General features: G+C 46.1%; 2 protein-coding genes across 4 annotated transcripts in view; both read left to right on the top strand.

The window, feature by feature from the left end:
- The first annotated feature begins 3786 nt into the window (after nt 1–3786).
- LOC116947386 (lachesin) lies at nt 3787–19043 on the top strand. Of its 3 annotated transcripts, XM_076070452.1 has the most exons (7): nt 3787–4065; nt 6397–6792; nt 7078–7183; nt 7963–8350; nt 9598–9662; nt 10835–10875; nt 17444–19043. In XM_076070452.1, exons 4-7 carry the CDS (start codon nt 8034–8036, stop codon nt 17609–17611), a joined length of 591 nt encoding a protein of 196 aa, XP_075926567.1. In that variant the 5' UTR covers nt 3787–4065; nt 6397–6792; nt 7078–7183; nt 7963–8033; the 3' UTR covers nt 17612–19043. The 3 variants fall into 3 exon arrangements, with proteins under 3 accessions (XP_075926567.1, XP_032818944.1, XP_032818943.1); XM_032963053.2 differs by lacking the exon at nt 7078–7183 and having other exon boundaries at nt 3796–4065; nt 6437–6792; XM_032963052.2 differs by lacking the exon at nt 7078–7183 and having other exon boundaries at nt 3803–4065.
- A 2833-nt stretch (nt 19044–21876) lies between these two features.
- VASH2 (vasohibin 2) overlaps nt 21877–25792 on the top strand; it is a 48920-nt gene continuing 45004 nt past the window's right edge. Inside the window, exon 1 of the mRNA XM_032963062.2 lies at nt 21877–22472. Within this exon, the coding sequence (XP_032818953.1) occupies nt 22059–22472 (414 nt within the window). The 5' untranslated portion in view covers nt 21877–22058. The remainder of the gene's footprint in view (nt 22473–25792) is intronic.

Below are 25792 nucleotides of genomic sequence, written 5' to 3'. Positions count from 1 at the left end.
CAGCACTCTCACGGCACCACTTGTCGATTCAGAGATTTAAAAAAAAATCTTCACCGCGTAGAGCCGAAACGCCACCCCCGTGTTTCGGAAAACAGACCTCGTTAGCTAAACCGCGAAGAGCCGAAACACGCGTTAGGTAAAGCTGCGTTGGGCAAGCTTTTTCTGTGTACATGTATAGACTGTATATAAAACATGTATGATACAATGTACATGCAAATGTTGAACAGCAACATAGTACTTCCCCATTCTACTCCTCTACATATTCATTGAAGACATTTCACGAGTAAATGTTTATTTTAAAATCACCAAAGATGGTCAAAATCAAAGTAACCTCCACCAAGCAGTTGGATTGTCACCATTCAGTCAGGGGGAGTGCGATGAGATGAATCTTTAAATGCCAGCTGACAAGCCGAGATATCAGTCACGACTGGAGACACCGATACCATCTGTGGCTCAAGTGATGTAGGGCTGACAAACAACGCGGGTGCTCGCTATGGAATCATCAAAGATGAAGTTCCTTTATACCCATCACGTTTCCCGAACAAATTTACCCGAGCATGTTTTACTTCCTATTTCTCTAATAATGTGAAGCATAATGAAAGGTTAAATAAATAAAGTTTGTACAGTACAGCGCCTGCCACGAAAACATCTTCCCCTTCCTGATACGAATACCAATAGTCCTGATTTACAATTAAAGACTGGGCCGATGGTAAGTCATCAAATTTGTAGATAAAGATTGATCAATCTATACATATTTGCCAAGGAAATTTATTTAAATACATTTTAAGTTTGCCATAACTATATGAAGAGACTTATTCAGACAATGACCTACATTCTTAAAATGTGTGAACCTATATCGATCCCTCTGCCCCTCACAAGCTTTCGGTATGTCGAATTGATTATTGTAATACCCTATACGCTTGTTAGCTGTGTTTCAACTGACATACTGTGTTGTGGTTTTTTTTGACTACGCACAAGAGTCCACAACAGAGTGTGCCCATCGGGGAGGGACAGCGCAAGCAACTTGCGAGCAACAACAACCCCGAGGCCAGGTGTCCTTGGGACAGAGACCGGCAAAATGGAAGTGGGCTCACTGTCCTCCTACTCTCATAGGGGCGACGATTGGGAACATTTTTACAAATATTTAGGCCCTAGGGGACTCCAATGGCTGGCAAACCTGTATACCAAAACTATGAAAACCGGATGCATCCAACAAGCATGGCGGGACGCGATGGCCATTGCAATACCCAAACCGGTCAAGCCAACCGACGATCGGGAAAGGTTATAGGGCGATATCACTCCTGTGCATGACCTATAAACACCTGGGACGCATCATCCTGGACGCAGTTGCTGTGACCAAGTTTTGGCTCCTTGCAAAGCACATTCAGGTCATATTCCAGAAGAAATCCAAGACCGGCACAGCCTTTGCGGACTTGTCATGGGCCTACAACACAATTTGGATGTAGGGCTTGAAGGACCATTCTTCGCCTGGAAACCAAATAGGCCTCGTATGGACAATGCTGAGCAATAAGACGACCGCCTGTCTATGTGGGTGACAAAGCCAGCTCCCCCAGATTCTTCAACAATGAATTGCCAAAAGGTTCAGTACTGGCGCAAATGCACTTCAATGTCTATACGAGATGCACGCAAGTTGCAAAAATGTCTTTATGCGGATGACTTTTCCCTGGCAACGCAAGCAGACACTTTCAACGGCATCGAATCCACTCTGAACCAAGATCTAAACACCATTGGAAAATATTTCCACAAATGGAGCCTCAAGCCAAATCCCGACAAAACAACAGCCACTGCATTTCATATTGATATGTTGTACGAGTAGCATAATGGGTACACCACCATTACTCCCACCTCTTACACGATTTCTGGCCAGGGTGGGAGAGTAGACATATTTCCCAGACATATTAAACCTCATCTAATGACTTTAAATATATTAGAGGCCATCCATTGAGTACGTACGCATGGAGGGGGGTTAACCCAAATGCGTTCGCTTGCGTATAGGGGGGGGGGGGTCTACTGACCATGTACGCATGGGAAACGTGGGCGGTGGTGAAGCCTCGAAAATAACGTATCTACTTTGGCCTTAAAATGAGTTAGATCGTCCGGCAATGGACTATCTGTTTGCTTAAACACGTGAATATTATTAATCCTTGATCGTTTCTGCGTGGATTAAATATTGGCCGTTCTATAGAATTCGGGGGGGGGGGGGGTTGTAAAAAGTCCGCGTGCCTACAGGGAGGGGCGGAGGGGTCAAGTTTTGAGAGATTTTTTCGGGCCTACTAAATGGATGGCCCCTTACGTTGTTGCATTGTTGATAAAAACAAATATTTCTAGTTTTAAAACAAACTTTATTATACTCTTTGCTTCTTTCGGTAAAGTCACGTAGGTAAAAAATAAAATGAAAACTACAAAAACAAATCACGACGTTTCGGAGGCAACACAAGAACCTTGTGTTATCAGGTGGCAACAGTCACAGCAACATTACTGTGGTGAGTAGAGAGAGAGCTGTTTGTGACAAGAGATTATATAGGGTAAGAAAAGGGGGAGGACCCAGGGAGGACAGATGCAGGGGGGGTGGATGAGTGTTGGGGGACGGGGATTAGAGAAGCTTCTGGGCATGGTACTCATGTACCACGGATGGGGGGGGGGGGAGAGTGGTAGTGTGTAAGGCTGGGAGTAAAAGACCAGAGATATTAATATAAACTATAAGGTAGCTAAAGTTTAACTTGGTTAATAACATCCTTCCAATGATTGCTACATTTGAAACCATCCTCTAGGTTGAAGTTATGTCTATGTTTGTATATCTGGATGGCTTCATGGACAAATCTTTGTTGGTATCCAGACGGCTTGCAGAGTACTTTGGTACGGGATAAAACTTTATAATGAGAACCCACAGCGTTGTAGCAATGATCAGCCACGGCAGAAGAGTTCGTCCTACCGTGTTTGAAATCTGATTTGTGCTCGCGAATGCGGTCAGATACATGTCATTTCGTTTCCCAAATATAACAATCACCACAAATGCAACTCAGTTTGTAGACACCAGGGTACTTACTGTAAGTCAGGAATGACATCCTTTACGGATGGGATCAGATCACGGATTTTGTGTACTGTACTGAATCGGACCTGGATCTTGTGTTTGTTTAGAATTTTGGAAATCTTATTGGTAACGCCTGCTATGTATGGTAACGTGATGGTTTTGATCGGAGTCTCAGGGGGTTGTTTCTCCATGGTAGGAGAAACAGCTTTGAGTATGGATCCTTGCAGTCACGAAAACTTCAAATCTAAAACTTTATTATCTTCATTCATTAATTTTTCAAAAACTTCAACCGTTAATGGCTTATTACAAATTGTATTTCGTGAAGGAAATCGTGAAAGGTGTTATTATACAAGCTAATTTATTTTTGGATTTAAAGCTTTCGTGACTGCAGGGATTCATATTCTTGGTTCTTTCAGTAAAGTCACGTAGAAGGGAAACAATAAAATAATAAAAATATAAAACAATAAAATTATCACATTTTTATTATTTTGTTTCGCTTCTACGTGACTTTACCGAAAGAACCAAGGATAAGCTCATTTATGCCATGGTGGTGAGATGTTAACCATCTCGCGTGGTATGCAAGAGATCATGGGTACAATCCCAAGCCTGACGCCTCTATATTTGGAGTTCTCCATGTTCTCCGGGTTTCCTTCCACAATTAGCAACATGCGTTGAGTATTTGTGTGCTATAATAAGCTACTGCGCTGAGCTATCATCTAAAGAGCTGTATAGCTCAGTGGGCCTTACCTGGTAATATAAAAAGTGTAATAGGAGTTTTAAAAACAGGAAGTAAATCCCCGGATGATAAACGAGTTCCTGAACGTATCGAGTATAAATGAACAGAGCCCACTTGGTAGTTCCACATTATGCAACGATATTATTCACCGTTGGGTGAGAGAGGGTGTTTGGTTATCTGCAGTCAAATGAGAAGCAAGCTATGAGACTCTCTCCTATGGACAAAATGATTATTATTCAACTTTTGTTCACAATCACTTTTATGCTGACCCTTTTCGGTAAGTGGAAACACATTTACTTTTTAATACATGTATTGTTTTAATACTACGTTCCCTGTAAACTTGCAACGTTGAGCAAACATTGGTTGATGCTGGGCAAATGTTCATCCTTAAACCAACTTTGCTTGTTGACTAAATTGGAATTTGTATTGCGTTATATTTTGATGCATTTGGTAATTTTGATTGTATATACAAAGAGCATGCATAAACAAATAGCAGAATATAAGAAATATAACTCTTATTAAAGCATCAGTTTATAAAAATTAAACGACACACAATGTATACACGGTAATATGTCGATGCACTTTTGTACTGTCACGATATCTGCTTCAAATAAACCTTCAGCGAGGATAACAGCAGAGTGAATGTATTGTTGTAGCCATGGGGTAGAGTGGTGGTGCTGTAATTAGCGCACTGCACTATAGAGCAGGGTGTTCCTAAGTTCGATACCTGGCCACGGCTAACATTAGGTCCCATTTTCTCTCAACAAAAGTAACATGTGTAAGATCCAACGCAAACACCTTTCCTCTGTACATTTAATAAAACGTACAGAGGCGCAGCCCTCTGCTATGACACGGACCCCTTGAAACTCAGCCACAAACATTATACAACAGAATGCCTTTTTTTACATTGATGTTTACATTGCAATTAAAGGTACAGCCATGCAATTGCTTTTTCGCGTCAAGCAATTAGATCGAGGTTATTTGGCCTAGCCTTCCATACTGCCAGACATATCGGAGTCGATGGTAATGCCCAAACTTTACCCCACCACACATGACGCGCTGATCAACTGTGGTACACCCAATTAGACGGCTGGGTGGATGTATGTTGAACTTCTTTCGCACCGTACATAGCCAACCGAAACTTGAACCTACCACGCAGGCAGTGAACCCGAAACCTCGGCAATGCGAGTGCGGCGTCCGGCCAACCATTACACCGAGGCAGCATTCCATGTTATTACACCACTGCAGTTGTAATTGAGCGTTTTATTTAGTAATTCCCAGTACTAGACGTATAGCGCTCTATCAAACTAAATAACAACCGCCATTCGCCACTAAGTGGTCACTAAGTGGCGAATGGCGTAACCACGGTGCTTGTGCCAGGCTAGATGCACTTTTAGACCACGTTAATTGTCGAAGGCTTGCTGGCTGGAGGTGATGGGACAGACCCAGGTGCCATGGGTTGACTGAGATGACTGGCAGATGCACCACCTGTGCCCGGCGCTCGGTTATTGTAGGCGTCGGTCCTCTGCCCTCCAATCTTGCTGGAGTACCTCTAAGGCGACGACCTCTAACTGCCTAGTAGCGTCCTTTGTGAGCCTCCTTCTGCCTCAAGTCCGGTCTTAACACCGCTCGTGTCAGTCATCGACAAGTCTACTCAACTCCATATCCTCCTGTACCCCATCAGCTCATCTCTTCTCTTGCCCATATCGTGCCCGTTTAGTCCCTCTATCCAGCCAAACAAAAGCTCGTGAACATGCAGTGGCTGGGCATGCGGGGCTGCTTGCCGCAGCCAATGCAGCCTTACCTGCCGGAGAAGCTCACCACTGGGACAATATCCAGATTATTTCAAGGATTTGTGAGGTCCTCATACAATCCAGCCTAGTTAAACCCATGACACAGCCTGGTTAAACCCACGATGGATCGTTGGCAGGCCAGTCTGAATGTTTCTAACCGGTGCAGATGTTCAATTAGAGGGGATCCACATTTCGCATGCATAGAGGAGTGAGGGCACAACTGTGGCCAAGAAGACGCGATGCCGCGTGAGCTGCGAACGGCCAGATTCCACATTGTTAGGCTGCGAATGAAAAGAGAACGCCACTCGACCAATTCGGAGTGGGTGACGAGGACCCCGATTGTGTTTAGAAAAAAAACCTGCACCACGATTTTCTTGGAGCCTGCGTGAATCACTGCTTGGCGGATTTCAAGCAGATGATTTCCCGTGCTCAGGCCCCAGATGTAATTCGGGTTCGCTGTTTTATTGGCGACGACCTCGTTTTGTATTGTTTCTCGTTGTTTGTCTCGCTTCTACAGGTGTGTTCGCGCCTTTTGCTGGAATAGAAACAGTCATACAATTAGTAAATACTTACAGTTGCATAAATCACACGATCAATTCTAATACATACGATTGTAAGCACTTGTTATGAGCATAATATATTTTAACTGCTACTTGCCACGTCAGTATAGTAACCATAGTACTGTGCATCAATTACATTGCTACTGTAGTTTCAATTATTATACTGTAGAGCTGCATAATATATATTTCATACTCTTTAAAATGTATTTTTTTGATTAAGATATATTATACTTTTTTTATTATTAATCTTTGAAGGTCTGGCTGCCTCTGAGTTCGACTGTCAAAACCATGGCAGGTGGTCCATTTGCGTCCCCAAGTCAGTCACTGGTCTCAAGACGAAGGAGGCCACTCTGCTGTGTAACTTCACCTACCCACGAGGCGCACGGAACATGGATACAAAGATTCAAGTGATCTGGAAGAAAAACATTTTGTTTGAGAAAAATGCATCGTATTACATCTTTAACAGAGCTACAAATACGACGCGTTTTGACTTCAACGGCCGCGTCTCACTTGTTGGAGACCCTGAAAACCACAGCACCGCTTCCATCCAAATCCGGGAACTGAAATACTCAGATAGCGACAATTATTACTGTCGGTTTGAAATTGAAAAGGGGTACGAAACAAACTGGGCCATCCATCTTGAAGTGCACTGTGAGTTGAGTCTAAAAAAAATATCTTTTGTTGTCAATGTTGAAAGTGGATAGTTATAGCGTGATGCAGTCGGGTGATTATATGTATGTATATGTATGTATATGTGTATATGTATGTATGTGTATATGTGTGTATATGTATGTATATGTGTATATGTATGTATGTGTATATGTGTGTATATGTATGTATATGTGTATATGTGTGTATATGCAGTAGCTCCGATGTTTTTTGGGGTTGTAATGCATTTTGCTTGGCATGGTGTCTGACTTTTCCTCCGTGTTGGAGACTATGGAGCAAAACGTCGGACATCGTACCGAACAGGACACGGCACGACCCCAAAACACATGAGGAGTGCTGTCCTCTCGTGCAAGCCGACACAGAGTAATTGCAGGTGTTGTAACACATTGTGCGAGGGCTGTTTTCATGATTGTGAGTCACGATTCGATGTCAGCATTGACTTACTCTCTCTTGTTATTACTGTCTGGACTGTGAAATCTCATTTGCTGCATTAGCCAAAAGCTAACATTTGCATACCTTTTAAATAAGTTAGTATTTGCATGGTTTTATGCTTTTGTGATTGTATGAATTTGAGTAAAATTTTCATTAAATGCCTAAGTATCAGAAATGTACTACTATATTTACCCAAGATTGTCAGTGTGTAACGCGCGTGACGTCACTCCACGTTGAGCAGCCCCCCTCATTAAAAATCATGAACAGGTGACGTCCTCCACATGGATCCGCCCTCCATTAATAATAATTAGCGGGTGACGTCACTCCACATGGACCCGCTCCTCATTAATAATAATTAGTGGGTGACGTCACTCCACATGGGGGGGGGCGAGGCGCCTCCTCCCCCCTCCTCAGCGTTAACTGACAACCCTCACTACAAAGGCAGAACCCTCATCACGTCACGTGATCTCCGTGACGCTGTTGAGACATCAAAGTAAAAAGGACGTCGTGATGAACAAGGGATTATAAACCTTAACATGAAATCAGTCTGTGTCACCGCGCCCTTACAAATTGCACACGAATTGATGCAATTAATATATCACGTCGCGGTCTGATTTTCGCTTGCAAGTTTCAGATTTACTGCAATACACCCGTCCTTGGACGGGCAAAAGGCGAGTTGATAATATGCATGCTTTTAAGTTGATTTATTTTCTGATTCAGCCATCCCTCAAGTTTGGAATTTGACAAAACTGGACGTCGCCGATCCTGTCAATTGCTCCATCTTCTGGTGCATGGTGGAGGGAAAACCAAAACCGAACATCACTTGGGATGTGCCGCTTGAAATTGCACGCCCATTAAACGCCGAGGTGGCGGATGAGCCAGGTTCTGGAACGAATCGTTACAGCAGCACGCTGAGAATTTGTGGGGAGCTGCCCACCGGAGCCTACACCTGCCGAGCAATCAACCAGCATGGAGAAGACAGCACATCTCACGACGTAGAGCCACCTCCGACAACTTCGACCGCGATATTAATCGGAGCAAGCGCAGCGACCTTCTTTCTGTGCACACTCTTCGCATTCATCACGTTCTGGCACTGCCGAATCCAAAGGTTTGTACCGCCCTTAGGATTACTATGACAATAATGCCCCTTTATCTAAAGTGAATGTTTCTGTAACTTAGTTATCAATTGTAATATTATCCGTCTAAATATAATAGGACTGATTTGATGTGCACTTCATGGAATGTGTTATTTAACCTTCATATATGTTAGTGGGATATTTTCGATTTCTCATTTGAAACTGGTATTTTTTTTTGTTCTAATTTCTAGTCACTTGATTTGTTTTTAATTTTATTTATTTAGCTTTCTTAATGGATTTGTTTTGCACTCTTGAGTTTGGTGACCCAGGTCACTTAACTTCTGCATGTATGTACTGTATGCTGAACTTCCTTCACACCGTACCTAGCCAAACATGCTCATCGGACCCTAAACAAAATCAATTTGACCTTGGCAAGACTGCATGGGGAAGAAAAACTACACAAGCACAAAATGTCAGATACCCGCCCCTGTCAATTAACTACTCACAGCCAAAGCAGTAACATTGCATGATGTTAACCGTCATTATCTATCGAGTACCGCATATGTGACCCATTCACATTTCCACCTCTACCTCAGTCCCCACCGAGCCAGATATGTAACGTTCTACAATACTATGGATTTAAAGGGATAGTAGTTTTTTGGATTAATGCAGTGATTCATCTTTACCAAACTGTATATAAATTTGTCAACTTTTACTATCGAAGCAATTTTACTGTCGAATACTTTTTATTACAGCGATTCAAATGACAGAGATTAAAATACACTGTGTGTGTACATCGTGGGCAGTGGTGCCGCGGTGGATATATCTGGCTATATTTTATGACAATGTTCAAAATAAAACCTTGAGAATGCATCAGGCTGTCTCTGATATCACGTGGAATTAAAGTGAATGGAACCGCTCAATTGTACTCTTAATCTGTAGTGTGGGTTGATGCAGTATAGCAGACATTGTAGAGGAGCAGCAGCAAGTTGTCAAAGGTTAATGTCACAGTTCTTTGGCCAGTCCAGGCTCTCTGGTGTGAGGCTGCGGATGGTTTCTCCCTCCTCCGAATGAGCGGGAGGCGCATTAATCGGCGAGGTGGTCCATCATTTGTACAGAGAGGGTGGGGGGGGGGGGCTGATTTTAATCTTCCACTTATGGGGAGAGATAAGTGCAGCGACTTTGAGGCTCTATTCATCGTGCACCGCGATTATAATGTATATGTTGAACGAGTTATTTACAGAGAACAAGATGGATTTACATGATTCATACATTTCAGGAAGAGCAACGGGGAGATGAATCAGGAGGTGACGAAAGAACAAATATACGAAAACACGCGTGCTGGTTAGTGTCAATTTTATGATTCAACGAGTGATTGTGATATATGTGAGATGTACTTCTGCTTTAGTTTGAGTCATCAGAGTTCTGATTTAAGCAACACATGTGCTTGTTCTGGTAAGTGTAAGTCAATGGGTAAATTCTGATACAAAGCCACCACTTTGAAACTAAGCACAACTGGCCTTGCTCCCAGTGGGTGCATTTATACCCTGGCCGTTTCTGCAGTCTTCAGCCACCCTCCATAATAAGTACTGTACTGTAGAGCCCATTGTGATATTGATATTCAGTATAATTGTTATCACGAGCATCAACGCCAGCTGTTTTCATATTCTTTGTCAGTGACCATGGTTTTCATCTGTACGCCTTAGCAAGCGAAATGCAATGATTGAAATTTGAACCTGAAAAGCAATATATCAATGGAGGTCAAGCATGTTTACAAACATTGCCTATATTACCTACCTGCTATGGCATACGGTTCAGAAACACGGGACATTGAGAAAGGGAATAATTGCTATGAATATGACAAAGTGTTCAACAGTATACCTATAAGCGGAACATTCCATCGTATTGCTATGAATATGACAAAGTGTTCAACAGTATACCTATAAGCGGAACATTCCCTCGTATTGCTATGAATATGACAAAGTGTTCAACAGTATACCTACAAGCGGAACATTCCATCGTATTGCTATGAATATGACAAAGTGTTCAACAGTATACCTACAAGCGGAACATTCCATCGTATTGCTATGAATATGACAAAGTGTTCAACAGTATACCTACAAGCGGAACATTCCATCGTATTGCTATGAATATGACAACGTGTTCAACAGTATACCTACAAGCGGAACATTCCATCGTATTGCTATGAATATGACAAAGTGTTCAACAGTATACCTACAAGCGGAACATTCCATCGTATTGCTATGAATATGACAAAGTGTTCAACAGTATACCTACAAGCGGAACATTCCATCGTGAAATTTCATCATGAAAAACCAATACTAGCTAACGACTTCAGCTTCCATGAAACAACTCTAGAGGCATTTAGAATGAAAACGTTGAGTCTAAAATCGTTAAGTTACATTATACGAATACACACACAGAACTGTAATATACATTTATATGTTTAACTGTTATATTGTGCACAATAAATAACATTGTGGTTTAATTTTCAGACAAGTCTGGAGCAGGGCAATGTGAGAGCTCAAGTCCAAATGTAAGTAAATGAAATGAAACAAAATTGTCAAGTGTTGACATACTGGAAACACATCCCCCAAAAGGCATTGAAAAATAATATGAAAACACATTTGAAAGTACAGTGAGGGAAAAAAAGTATTTGATCCCCTGCTGATTTTGTACGTTTGCCCACTGACAAAGAAATTATCAGCCTATCATTTTAATGGTAGGTTTATTTGAACAGTGAGAGACAGAATAACAACAACAAAATCCAGAAAAACGCATGTCAAAAATGTTATAAATTGATTTGCATTTTAATGAGGGAAATAAGTATTTGACCCCCTCTGCAAAACATGACTTAGTCCTTGGTGGCAAAACCCTTGTTGGCAATCACAGAGGTCAGACGTTTCTTGTAGTTGGCCACCAGGTTTGCACACATCTCAGGAGGGATTTTGTCCCACTCCTCTTTGCAGATCTTATCCAAGTGATTACGGTTTCGAGGCTGACGTTTGGCAACTCGAACCTTCAGCTCCCTCCACAGATTTTCTATGGGATTAAGGTCTGGAGACTGGCTAGGCCACTCCAGGACCTTAATGTGCTTCTTCTTGAGCCACTCCTTTGTTGCCTTGGCGGTGTGTTTTGGGTCATTGTCATGCTGGAATACTCATCCACGACCCATTTTCAATGCCCTGGCTGAGGGAAGGAGGTTCTCACCCAAGATTTGACGGTACATGGCCCCGTCCATCGTCCCTTTGATGCGGTGAAGTTGTCCTGTCCCCTTAGCAGAAAAACACCCCCAAAGCATGTTTCCAACTCCATGTTTGACGGTGGGGATGGTGTTCTTGGGGTCATAGGCAGCATTCCTCCTCCTCCAAACACGGCGAGTTGAGTTGATGCCAAAGAGCTCCATTTTGGTCTCATCTGACCACAACACTGTCACCCAGTTGTCCTCTGAATCATTCAGATGTTCATTTGCAAACTTCAGACGGGCATGTATATGTGCTTTCTTGAGCAGGGGGACCTTGCGGGCGCTGCAGGATTTCAGTCCTTCACGGCATAGTGTGTTACCAATTGTTTTCTTGGTGACTATGGTCCCAGCTGCCTTGAGATCATTGACAAGATCCTCCCGTGTAGTTCTGGGCTGATTCCTCACCGTTCTCATGATCATTGCAACTCCACGAGGTGAGGTCTTGCATGGAGCCCCAGGCCGAGGGAGATTGACAGTTCTTTTGTGTTTCTTCCATTTGCGAATAATCGCACCAACTGTTGTCACCTTCTCACCAAACTGCTTGGCAATGGTCTTGTAGCCCATTCCAGCCTTGTGTATGTCTACAATCTTGTCCCTGACATCCTTGGAGAGCTCTTTGGTCTTGGTCATGGTGGAGAGTTTGGAATATGATTGATTGCTTCTGTGGACAGGTGTCTTTTATACAGGTAACACGCTGAGATTAGGAGCACTCCCTTTAAGAGTGTGCTCCTAATCTCAGCTCGTTACCTGTATAAAAGACACCTGGGAGCCAGGAATCTTTCTGATTGAAGGGGTCAAATACTTATTTCCCTCATTAAAATGCAAATCAATTTATAACATTTTTGACATGCGTTTTTGTGGATTTTTGTTGTTATTCTGTCTCTCACTGTTCAAATAAACCTACCATTAAAATTATAGACTGATAATTTCTTTGTCAGTGGGCAAACGTACAAAATCAGCAGGGGATCAAATACTTTTTTCCCTCACTGTAAGTACAGTCGACCCTCCACATCGCAGGGGTTAGGGGCGCAAGCCCCCCGCGATCTGGAAAAACCACGTAAACATTTTTTAGTACAGTTTAGGGCACTAAAACAGCACAAGATACGAGAAAGGCGAGATACAAAGATCACTGCGAGACATCACGTGATACATCACGCGAGACATCACGCGATACATCACGCGAGACATCACGTGATACATCACGTGCGAGGCTGCCGTCAACACGCTGGCGTCCTCCAAACCAGCGCTATCGAACCGCAGTTCTTTTCGGAAACTATTTACACATTTTTACTTTTATATATGGTATTAAAATATAAAATACATTAATATTATACAGTATTGTACAAACATTTTATGCATTTATGAGTTACTAACCTTTTTGCGTGTCGTCCGCTGGTCTTCGCGTGTCGTCTGCGGCTTTCGCAAAACTCCCCAAAAATTCCCTTTTAATTTGTAATGTCGACCCCGCGATATATCGAAACCGCGATGGGGAAGGTCGCGATGCAGAAGGGTCGACTGTAGTAGTGCCTCTAAAGCTATAATAAATGCCAAATGTATCACATTCTCCTCCTTTATTACTGTGAGAAGAATTCTAAAAAGTTAAGCGACTGCAATTTAATTATGTATTATGGCATAATTATCCAAACGACATGTGCATTTAATAAAGCTCAGCATCCACTTCGTTTATTTACGAGGGCGAGGAAGTTGCGGAATCGCTGAAATATCGGTATGGCTATGACTTCAAATATACCATAGCTCAATGTTGTAGCATTAAACTAAAACATTTATGTCAAAAATGCCACAAACTGGGTGTTCTTTTGCCGATATCTTATGAAAATATACTTCTTCACGTAAAGCCCCCTTTACAAGGAAGAGTGTTTCCCAACAGCAAGGACATTTACAAAAAAATTGGTCTTAAACAAGTTTTTCAATACACACACTTTTATATGCACTGAAAAGTTAGAAAATAATTATTTTGACCCCACAATACATTTTAACGTGCTGAAAGCAAGTGGATAGTTTCCTTTCGACATGTTTAATTTTCTTCATGCAAGCCACACATTTTAATTCAGCACATCAAATTTGATTGATTCTGGGGTCAGAATTACGTATTTTCTATTTGGAGTGCAAATAAAAGTGTTCGAATTGAAAAACTTGTTTTCACCTATTTCTTTACCGTGATAACTAACGATTTTATTTTACCAGGTAAGGCCCACTAGAGCTATATAGCTCTCTTTCAGAAGTCACTTGGCCATAAATGATAGCCCAATGAAGTGGCTTATCATGTGGAAATTTATAGCAGCCAAAAACTCGAAGCACATGTTTCTAAATGTGGAGGGGAAAACGGGAGGACTCGGAGAAATATCCACGCGACCACGGGGAGATCATGCAAACTTCAAATAGACAGGCAACCCATGACAAGGCGAGGTAGTTAACATCTAGCCACCGCGAGATGTTAACTGTTAAGAACAGCATCACTATAACCCTCAACGCCTATGCACAAATAACCCGGACTTGGAATGTGCCCGATTTGGTTGCACCTCGAAAGCCAAGCAGATCTGAGCTTGGAAAGTGCCTGGATGGGTGTCCACCGTGCACAAACAGGTTGTCACAGGGCTGTGGGGTCACGTTCTGTTTACATCCAATTGTACTATACGTCTATACTGCTGGCATTTACCAATCGGCACTGACCGGCCGGGGTGAAGTATGGTCAAACGGCCTCCACAACCGGCACGGCGTGGGGAGGCCCACATCCAGCAGTCGATTGACAAAAGTTCAATATGCTCGTATGAGCATTGTGCGGTGCTCATCTTCACAAGTGGAAACTCCATTTCCCCATCGCAGGGACCAGCTTCAACAACCAAAGTGGTATCTATTTTAATATCATGTAGAGATGACAATGATGGCTTGCCTATGTGAACTCTTGGTCCGAAAATAAATGAAAGCACACAACAAGAATCTACGTATTAAAAAGTCGATAGCACGCAGCGCGAAGCACGGCTATTACAATTATAGTAACGATCACCGCGATTGCAAAGTAAAACAACACGATATGTATAACACGTTTAATTGCCGTATTTGTGATCACTAAGTGCTGTACTGTATGACAGACGATGCACGCATCTGGTCTGCAAGGCTATACCAATGCACGCATGTGCACAACTGTGCCTATCGCGACACCGTATTTAACGGGCACAAATTTGTAACTTTAATTTAAAGCATTTATATCAACAATCGTAATTATAACGTTTTGCCAATGAAAATAGCGATAGCATTATGGCATTTGCAGAAATTCAAAATCATGACCACGATTCTCACCTGATTGCGCAACTTCAGCATAGCCACGTTGCCCTCAATGCGTCGGATCGGGCCTGACAAAGCAAATTATAACATCCATAATAGAGGTTGTTTTGAGTTAGTTGGCGTAAATATATAAATGTGTTGTTAAACCTGCCACCACCCGAAACACAGCCAACTAGTAAGGGTTGTCACGTCAACAGAACGTGCCCATTCGTCACTAGTACAGCACTAGTGTGTAGTGTATAGTGTAGTATACCAGCACAGCACACCGGTGTGTTGGAGAGCCAAGCCACGACATTTGTAATCTGAGCACGTTTCGCCAGTAATTCTATTTACGCGATCTAACCCCCCCCCCCCAAAAAACCCTGTATTATGGATGATATTGGTCGCGGAAGCCTGCTGCTACGTGTTAAACTCAATAAGAGTTTGTAACAAAAAAAGAGACGTGACGCATCACGTAGTCGTTTTATTTCTCAAAATCCTCGAGGCCAGTGATTTCTCAACCTTCTTTGTTTATCTCACGGCACACATTTGAGCTTGCTCGGTCCTCGCGATGTCCGAGCGTGTGGGTGGCAATGCAGTGGGGGGGCTGGCGCTGTTACTGCTCCCCCGACCGGTGAAGAGAGGAATTCTCTGGGGGGTGGGGGGACTGGATCGGCCACTGAACGGCACGGAGGGGAGTTTGTCTGGCCCAGCTTGTGGAATGCCACGGGGCCTTGCCGCGGCAGACCACAGTGCATTGCGGCACGCCGGTTACAAAGCGCTGCTCAGTGCACTGTGGTTTCCCGTCGGTGGCCTGCAGACCCCCGGTAGTTTGCAAGTGCTTTGGGAGCTGTGGTCTGCGGAATTATTGCGTTGTTTTAGTTCTCCCCAAAGCACCACATTCGCTGGGCCATGAACAAATTTTTAGACGGTGAACCAAAAGAGCTTGGGAACCATTGTCCGAGCCCTTCCCTTGATGTTGCCTAACAAGGAGGAGGGTGTTTAAGCTGTGGGTCACATTGCCATTCATTTATTCCGTGGCATCATGTGAAATTGTCTCCACGGATGTGATATGATGAATTTATACATCTGAGTGATATAGCGTCTACGCACACATGCCAGACATCAGCGGGGAGGCGATGTCGTGGTAACATTCATGCCTCACAGCAAGCACCCATCAGGTTTAATACTCGACGCAGGCATATTTGCGAGGAAATTGTACGTAATCCCTGTTCCGCATGGTTTCCTCGCAAAGTAAAAAAACAACAATTTCACTGCTATTGGCCAAACATGGTTGGCTACGTACGGTGCGAAAGAAGTTCAACAGACAACCCAATGCTGAAAGATTACTTGAAAATTGCAGACAGCAAAAGCAACATCGCCCCCTATTGCGAGAATAGGGGGCGATGTTGCAGGATGTACGTACAAATAATCTTGCTGGGCAAACAGGCGTACATTGTGAGCCCTAATTTATATCTATTTTTTAAAGATGGAAAGGTAAAAATGTGGATGCAAATTTTTTTTAAAGTTATTTCCTGCTGAGATGAGCTTTCAGGTAGTCCGCAGCTGTTGTCAATCGCCCTGAGCCACTGGTTTCAGTTTCAGTATATTTATTTTGGTATAGCCCTGTGAGCCATTCGGCTCTTGAATCGGGTGCAACTACAACACACAAAAACACAAAAACAAGAACAAGAAAAACATCTTAAAGTGATTATGTGACTGTGCAAACAGAAAATCCATGAGAAAAAAAACATCAAAATATTCCTGAAAAGAGCACCGTACACCAACGCTGTGTGCAAAAAATCCCTGTGGGATGCAAGTTAAACAACAACCACAAGAAAACTTAGATTAAGGCCATCAGTCTAACTCCGTACTACAACAAAACAAACATGTTCAAACCAAAAAACGTTTTCGAAATCACCAAAAAATAAAGCCATAATTGCAACGTAACAGTGATCACAGGGACTGTGACCGAATTTTTTACAATAAACTACATAAATAACATGTAACACCAAATCCTAGAGCCATAGCTTGCTGCATGAGTTACTCCACAACAATAGAAGAATCAGTCGGAGTATCGAATTTTTCAAAGCACCTTTAAGATCAGCACACTAAATTAAAATACAGAAAATACTTTGCAGCGTCATCCGGAGCGAAACATTTTATTTTATTTTAGGCCACTGAATAGCAGTGGCAGCTAGGGGTGTACAACTCCTCTAGAGCAGTTTTGAGAGAAGATCTCATTGGTAGCGATTCAAGTTGCAGTTTAATGGCAATAGCATTCCAGACCCTAGGGGCATCAATAGCAAAGGCCCTTCCTCCAGTTTTTGTACGGCAATAGGGAATTTGAAGCTGGTAAATGAGCGAAGACCTGAGGTCAAATTTGTTCTTTGAAACAGAGAGCAGATGCAGCAGGTAGTCTGCGGATTTTTTTGTAAGTACATCGTGAATAAATACGATCTAGTGATAAATAAGATCTGGTGATAAATAATATCTGGTGACATTCCAGCACAGCGCAGTGGTGTGGATGGAGTTGATTTGTTCGTATCAATGTCGAACGTGTTTCTCCGTCTTGCAGGTGGACGATGGCGATGTGACATATGCCGCGGTGATTGTGGGCGCAGACCCACGGAGAGAAGCTCCACTCAGCCAGGATCACGGCGTCGCCTACGCCTCCATTGTGATATCGCATCGCTCGTCATCTGAGCCAATACAGTCTTTGGATAAGGGCGTGCGGTTCATTTAAGCTAATATTGCGCTTGGTATCTCTTTTGTCTTTATATGATTAATGACTATATCATCACCATCAGCTATGATCAATCGACTGCTGGATGAGATCCTCCTTTCACGGTTTTGTAATGTAACGATCCACATAAGCCTGCACACCAGCAGATTTCATTGATTGACTTTGCTTAAGCCAACAAACTGTGGACTAATTTCAAAATTCTCAATATTCTGGTGCTCACCAGCAGTCGACCACGCTAAACTAACACGGTAGTGTATATTTTAAACCAGACGTTATTAAAGGGCACCACGAGTGTAGTTGACCTACCCTCTCTGTCTCACAACGTGTGCTGTGGGAGCCCCCTGCTGGAACAGCTGGCCGTTGGCCTTCGTATCGCTGTATCGTCGTTCATAATTTATTGTACATTTTAACATTGCTCACGTATCCCTTTAACACAACTATACGTTGCTTCTCTTCGAAATTTATACGAATTGACCTGTTCATTAATCACACACCAGATATTGATAATTTTAATTGTTACAAGATTCAAGATGTGCACTTGGACACCTCCCAGCCGACCAGTTTGTTGTTGGCAGGGGGTTTCAGACCCACGTGTTTGATTGGCTTGTGGTATTGTTACCCACTGCTTGGTATGTGTGGGTTTATTCTGACCGCTGGAGTATGAACACGTTTGAGTAACTGTGATAGTGGTGAATAGTTGCTGCTCAACACGTGATGTCAGTAACGGCGAGCCACCATCGCTGTGCTTCTTGCCGATGACAGCGGCTCGCCGGGTATGCCACGTCACGTACAATCTTCACGGCCGGGTATTGAAATTGTCCTCATTGACTAATGTGGCTTCAACTGGGATTACATCATGCAGCCTGGAGTAGAATTGCTCCTCGACTTCAACAGGGTTGGTCAGTGTTGGTACGAAAGGCACCGAAGCTTTGGCTTCCCCTTGAGATGATGATGTTAACCCACGTATTGTGCTCCTCACAAGTCACAGCGAGTCGAAACTTCGGAATATTTTGCACGTGACCTTTCCAGAAGACGATTGACCTTCGCACTTCCCTCGGTCATTTTAACTTTTCGCTAAAAACACGTCTCAATCAGTGCAGCGATATCGGTGTGGTATCTTCTGAGCTCATCTTCTTTGGTTCTTTCGGTAAAGTCACGTAGAATGAGAATAAAATAATACAAATGTTGTGGCCGAGGTGAAGAAGGCCACTTGTGTTGTGGCCGAAACGTCGTGAGAATTTTATTGTGTTATTTTATTTTATTATTTTTATTATTTTATTCTCATTCTACGTGACTTTACCGAAAGAACCAAAGAAGAGCTCTCAAGCAACCGTAGCGATCCGTCTGCCAAGACGATCAGTTTTGATTTAAGTGATTCTCAAGAAGTGTACAGATGTTCAATTTCGCAACATTAAAACATGAGGCTTCTCAATGCTTATTGTGTTTTCGACCACAAAATGGGACACCTTCGCGCTGGGGTGTGCTGACCAGGGCTGTTCGGGATAAAACAGATTAAAGTCAGCTTCGCTTTCCCTAAATAGGGCAGTTGAGTTGATCCAGATGCTGCCGAACTTCGGTGTCATCCCAGGTCAATGCACGGTGACCAAACAAACTCCGTATCTGCTTGTGTGCAGCTCACGACTGACTCCCAGCTCACGACTGACTCTCAGTGCTATCCATCGCCTCTGTCACTTTCGCCGGTCTCCCAGCACTGCGACTCACGTGGGATTGCCAAAGCTTGCGGGGGTGGGGGGAGGAATGAATTTAAAGTGAACGGGCAGTTACACATAAAACGTGCTCTCTCTCGCGGCCAGCAATCAGGCTCCAGTGGCAGGGCCGAGGCGGCTGAAGGGCTTGCTGGCTGCAGTGTTTATTTTTGGAGCGATCTTCTAGAGCAGGTCGCCTATAGTCTGCCCAGGGGACCGCTATTTGTCTGGCTTCTACAAAATGACCTGTCAACCTTGGGTGACCCTACCAGGAGATAAAGTTCCCACCCATTATAGCTTTTAAGGTCTTGAATGTTTGCAAGTTTCTCCAACACGGCGAGGTAGCAGTGCAGGGAGGAGAGGCATAGAAGTACAGTATAACAATCAATTTTGCTGCACTGCCTCCGAGGTTACCAGGGGCAAACCTTCTAATCTTCTCCGTAACCTCCATGGCAGCGGATAACAGGATTAATCTCACGCCTCACTATTTTCGGCCTTCCTATTATCCATGAACACTGCAGAAAATACAATTAACGTAGCGTGACTCCTTCGTGTTATCTGCAACGTTGTGGATATGGGGGGGGGGGGGGGAGAGACAAATTGGCGGATAACAGGAGTGATGACTCGTAGATAACGTGAAGAATAATCGGTTTGGCCTCGTGGAAAAGAGTAGCTGGTAACATCATCGATAATGATCGATGCTTCTTAGCCATACAACAAACTTGCTCATAAAAATATAAGTTTTTAGTTTTTCGGAGGGACAAGTTGAAAAACAGCAACTACATTGCATATCCCCAGATCATCATTTCTCGTGACGTATCTTGTGGCTCCTCAACCCCCAGACTATTCGATGTGTGTGCATCATCAGCGTAAAGCTTCTCCCAAACTAGATTTTTTTAAAATGATTTTTTCTATCAACGTGGCTTTACCGAAAGACCCAAATAATATGAATTCCTGCAGTCACGTAACCTTTAAGTTAAGATTTAGATAAAATAGGTAAAGGCGCAGGCCTGAAATGGCTTGCTCACGACACGAGCCTCCAAGAGAGGGAACTCTACTTTTAATTTCGGCAAATCGCCCGATGAAGCTGGTTGTAATCGCCAGCTAAACGTCGTCAGCTAAACGTCGTCGCTCAAATCGTAAATTCTGTGGGTTTACTCTCCCAACACTCCGGTTAGTGCTGTACTCGTAACTAATTGGCACGTTTTGTTTACGTGACAAACCTTACGAATTGGCTGTGTCCGGTGGTGGGTTAACGACACATTTATATATTTACGCGATCTAAACCCAATTTTGTGTTATTGTGGATGCCGAGTACGGCAAAACAATTATTTGGTGATGCTCAGGTGGCAGTGGTGCACTGCCAGACCTGGATGAGGAAGTGGACAAATGAAAGGGGGCGTGACCAACGTAGGGAGGGGCGTGACTAGAGCATGGAGGGGCCTGGCTAGACTATGGAGGGGCGTGGCTCGAGCATTGAGGGACGTGGCTAGAGCATTAAGAGGCGTGGTTAGAGTACAGAGGCGTGGCTAGCGCATGGAGAGGCGTGGCTTCGCTACCGTCACAACGAGACTCGTTCTCGCTGCCGATTGGCTGCAAGGGCGCATGCGCATCCCATATAACGGTGCCTGCTGCTGCTGCTGGGTGGTGGTGGTGGTTCACCCACTCGCAGCGTGGTTGTTGTCTTGTTATACACAACATTGTTGCTGTTGTTGCCTTGTTATACACACCATTGTTGTTGTTGTCTTGTTATACGCACCATTGTTGTTTTCTTGCACCGTGCGTGCGCTACGTAAACATCTCACAGGGTGCATGGAGGACGGCTGAGCGACGCTGACAGCATCGAGATCTCACAGCGAACGCCGTCAGGTGCAGCCGGGCACGGCAGAACACGAGAATCGACGAACAACACGTCCACGTGACAACACGTACACGTGACGGCACGTCCACGTGACAACACGTCCACGTGACGGCACACGAGCTGGGCCTGTCAGAGGCTACCGCGTGTGGACTGTGGCACAGTCCGCCGGCTCACGCGGGCGGTGTCGGCGCTCTTTGACTGCAGCAGTCGCAGCGACATCGCCGCCTCTGCTTCTCCTCCTGCTGCTGCTCCTCCTGCTGCTCGTGCTGCTCCCCTCCTGCTTTTCCCCTCCTGCTGCTACTGCTGCTCCCCTCCTCCTGCTGCTACTGCTGTTCCCCTCCCCCTGCTGCTCCCCCTGCTGCTCCCCCCCTGCTCCCCCTGCTGCTCCCCTCCTGCTCCTCCTGCTGCTCCTCCTGCTGCTCCCCTCCGGCGGATTCAGCCCTCACGGCGGGAGCCGCTGCAGCGGTAGCAGCAGCAGCAGCAGCAGACGAACAAAGGAAGAAGCAGCAACAGCGGCAGCAGCAGCAGCAATCGAGAGGCGACAGCAACAACAACAACAGCAGCAGCAGGAGGAGGAGGAGCGGAAACAACAACAGCAGCAGCAGGAGGAGCGGAAACAACAACAACAGCAGCAGGAGGAGGAGCGGAAACAACAGCAGCAGCAGGAGGAGGAGCGGAAACAACAGCAGCAGCAGCAGTAGACGCAGCAGCAGCAGCAGCGTCCCCGTGGTGGCCATGGGCTGGAGACGTCTCCCTCGCCCAGCTGGGTCAACGCCCGCCTTGTAGCCCTTGCTGCTGCTGCTGCTTTCATAACCTCCTCCGCCTCCTCCTCCTCCTCGCCCTTCCACCTCCTCCCCGCTCCTCCGCCGTGGGGTAAGCAATGCCCCCGGCCACCGAGGCCGGCCAGGCCGGGGGTCTCCGCCGGGCCCGCTCGGCGGCCAGCGTGGCCGTCTCCCCGGCGGCCTCGGGGCCCGTCTCGGGCTCGGGGGCCGAGCGCTCCGCGTACGGCGGCGGCGGCGGCCGCCGTCGAGAGAGCGGCGCCACCGCCTCCAATGGGCACCACCACCGCCACCACCCCGGGCAGCAGCAACGGCAGCAAGGGGAGAGCGGCGGCGGCGGCAGCGGCGAGAGCGGGGAGAGCGGGGAGAGCGGCCCGTGCAGCTTCCACGTGAACCGCAGCGGCTTCCCGCTGGACGAGGCCACGTGGGAGCGCCTGTGGCGCCACGTGGCAAGCGCGCACCCCGCGGGCGGAGACGCCGGGCGCAGCATCCGCGGAGAGGCCGCCCTGGCGCAGGTGCGCGTGGCTGTGGCTCGCACGTAGCGCCTGTGGAGTGTGTGAGTGTGTGTGGCTCACCTGTAGCGCCTGTGGAGTGTGTGAGTGTGTGTGGCTCACCTGTAGCGCCTGTGGAGTGTGTGAGTGTGTGTGAGTGGTTGTGGTTCACCTGTAGCACCTGTGGAGTGTGTGAGTGTGTGTGGCTCACCTGTAGCGCCTGTGGAGTGTGTGAGTGTGTGTGAGTGGTTGTGGTTCACCTGTAGCACCTGTGGAGTGTGTGAGTGTGTGTGGTTCACCTGTAGCGCCTGTGGAGTGAGTGTGTGTGGCTCACCTGTAGCGCCTGTGGAGTGAGTGTGAGTGTGTGTGGTTCACCTGTAGCGCCTGTGGAGTGTGAGTGAGTGTGAGTGTGTGTGGTTCACCTGTAGCGCCTGTGGAGTGTGAGTGTGTGTGAGTGTGTGTGGTTCACCTGTAGCGCCTGTGGAGTGTGAGTGAGTGAGTGTAGTGGTATCAGTGTGTGTGGCTCACCTGTAGCGCCTGTGGAGTGTGAGTGGTTGTGGCTCGCACGTAGCGCCTGTGGAGTGTGAGTGAGTGTGAGTGTGTGTGGCTCACCTGTAGCGCCTGTGGAGTGTGAGTGAGTGTAGTGGTATCAGTGTGTGTGGCTCACCTGTAGCGCCTGTGGAGTGTGAGTGTGTGAGTGGTTGTGGCTCGCACGTAGCGCCTGTGGAGTGTGAGTGTGTGAGTGGTTGTGGCTCGCACGTAGCGCCTGTGGAGTGTGAGTGTGTGTGGCTCACCTGTAGCACCTGTGGAGTGTGTGTGTGTGGCTCACCTGTGTGGTGGTATCAGTGTGTGTCGTCTCACCTGTCTCGCAGTGTCAGTGCGCATGTCTCACCTGTGTGGCGGTGTATGTTGCCGTGGCTGACCTATGTGGCAGTGTGCGTGGCTCTCACCTGTGTGTCGGGGGTTCCTCGACTGTTTAGCGGTGTGCACGGCTCACCTGTGTAGCGGTGCAGTGTGCACGGCTCACCTGTGTAGCGGTGCAGTGTGCACGGCTCACCTGTGTAGCGGTGCAGTGTGCACGGCTCACCTGTGTAGCGGTGCAGTGTGCACGCCTCACCTGTGTGATGGTGCAGTGTGCACAGCTCACCTGTGTAGCGGTGCAGGGTGCACAGCTCACCTGTGTGATGGTGCAGTGTGCACGGCTCACCTGTGTGATGGTGCAGTGTGCACGGCTCACCTGTGTGGCGGTGCAGTGTGGGCAGCTCACCTGTGTGGCGGTGCAGTGTGCACAGCTCACCTGTGTGATGGTGCAGTGTGCACAGCTCACCTGTGTAACGGTGCAGTGTGCACGGCTCACCTGTGTGATGGTGTAGTGTGCACGGCTCACCTGTGTGATGGTGCAGTGTGCACAGCTCACCTGTGTGATGGTGCAGTGTGCACAGCTCACCTGTGTGATGGTGCAGTGTGCACGGCTCACCTGTGTAGCGGTGCAGTGTGCACAGCTCACCTGTGTGGCAGTGCAGTGTGCACAGCTCACCTGTGTGATGGTGCAGTGTGCACAGCTCACCTGTGTAGCGGTGCAGTGTGCACAGCTCACCTGTGTGGCAGTGCAGTGTGCACAGCTCACCTGTGTGGCGGTGCAGTGTGGGCAGCTCACCTGTGTGATGGTGCAGTGTGCACGGCTCACCTGTGTGGCGGTGCAGTGTGGGCAGCTCACCTGTGTGGCGGTGTAGTGTGCACAGCTCACCTGTGTGGCGGTGTAGTGTGCACAGCTCACCTGTGTGATGGTGCAGTGTGCACGGCTCACCTGTGTGATGGTGCAGTGTGCACAGCTCACCTGTGTGATGGTGCAGTGTGCACGGCTCACCTGTGTGGCGGTGCAGTGTGGGCAGCTCACCTGTGTGGCGGTGTAGTGTGCACAGCTCACCTGTGTGATGGTGCATTGTGCACGGCTCACCTGTGTGATGGTGCAGTGTGCACAGCTCACCTGTGTGATGGTGCAGTGTGGGCAGCTCACCTGTGTGGCGGTATCCGTGCGAGTGGCTCTTTTTACCTCCTAGCTGGAGCGCAGCCTTGATGCAGTGCAACAGCTTGAGAGAGAGAGAGAGACTTGTAGACTTGTGGAGCTATGCCTAATAGGGGCACCCATAGCAGCCCGCATTGACCAGCGTGGTGAAGTATTACCGATGCAGGATCATGAGAACTGGAAATGGCTTGGGGAGGCATTCGTCCACCAGTTGTGGATTTATCACGGCTGATGATGATTGTAGTGGACTATGTTCAGGGTTGTTTTTATAATAGAATGTTTGACTTGGTGTGTGCTGTGTTATATCACGCCCCTGTTGCTGTATAACATGCCCCAGTTAAATGGGATACATTTTACATTGATTGTGGCTTATATCGTGCAGTTTAAATTTAGCTTGGCTGGAAGAAACAGAGCTCGAATTAGCCATGGGGTTTATATTTAGTCGCATTAGGCACTTCGTGTCTGGTTGTAATCACCCTCTTTCACGTCCACTGTATCAGTGCATAAGCGTGCATTGCTGAGCACTAGGGTTTGGTGAAATACTGCAGATATGAATGTGCGAATTATCTTAGCGATGAACCTGCGGCATCCGGCAAAACAGAAATATGCGTTGCCAAAAAAGTAGGTGGCATTCGGTACAGTGCATCCCCTGCGATGTTTACAAATCCAGTGGCAGGTTATGTGCCACATCAGAGACACTGCATCCGGTCATTGTCTTTTCAGTTTTCGCTTCGGCGCATGCTGTCCCACCAACAGGGCTTACTGTATGAACAGAACCCAAAACTCAACACATTTTTGTCAAAAACGCTTCACAAAATGTTGGGCCCTGGTATAAATTTAGTCGTGCAGAATTGTGCATGGTAACACAGGGGCATTCCCATCCATTTCTCTTTGTTGTTGAACATGGTTTTCACTTCAATGGTCGACATTCCATCCCAACGGGTGCTATTTCATGATTCATCTACATGTGCTGCACGCAAAAAATGCACGGAAAATATACGAATGTATTAGCCTTGATTTTTTTTTATTTACGGCCCGATAGCTAATTTTTGTGGGATTTCTGATTCAAGACTAAACCAATTTATATACAGTATGTATGCATATTATTTGGGTCTTTCGGTAAAGTCACGTAGATAGGTTCAAAGAAAATAACAAAAAACTACGACGTTTCGATCGCAACACAAGCAGTCGTCATCAGGAAAAGTGGGGTTAGCTTCGAAAGACAACTGCTGATAAAGGTTTGAAATGGGCGTAGCCCAAATGTCAGCAGCCAATGCAAGTGGTGGGCAGCGACCGCGGCGGTGGTGGGCTTTCCACC

The sequence above is a fragment of the Petromyzon marinus genome, chromosome 29 (assembly GCF_048934315.1).
Source record: "Petromyzon marinus isolate PM22_M1 ecotype Great Lakes invasive population chromosome 29, UKy_Petmar_22M1.pri1.0, whole genome shotgun sequence".
Classification (NCBI taxonomy): domain Eukaryota; kingdom Metazoa; phylum Chordata; class Hyperoartia; order Petromyzontiformes; family Petromyzontidae; genus Petromyzon; species Petromyzon marinus.
This window is presented reverse-complemented; position numbering and strand designations above follow the sequence as displayed.

Bases quoted from the DNA above. Each gene is read 5' to 3' on its own strand.
- LOC116947386 (XM_032963052.2), top strand. From the start codon at position 3,990: ATGAGACTCTCTCCTATGGACAAAATGATTATTATTCAACTTTTGTTC. The intron at 4,066-6,396 runs GTAAGTGGAAAC...TAATCTTTGAAG, and splicing joins TTTTATGCTGACCCTTTTCG to GTCTGGCTGCCTCTGAGTTC. The intron at 10,876-17,443 runs GTAAGTAAATGA...TCCGTCTTGCAG, and splicing joins GTGAGAGCTCAAGTCCAAAT to GTGGACGATGGCGATGTGAC.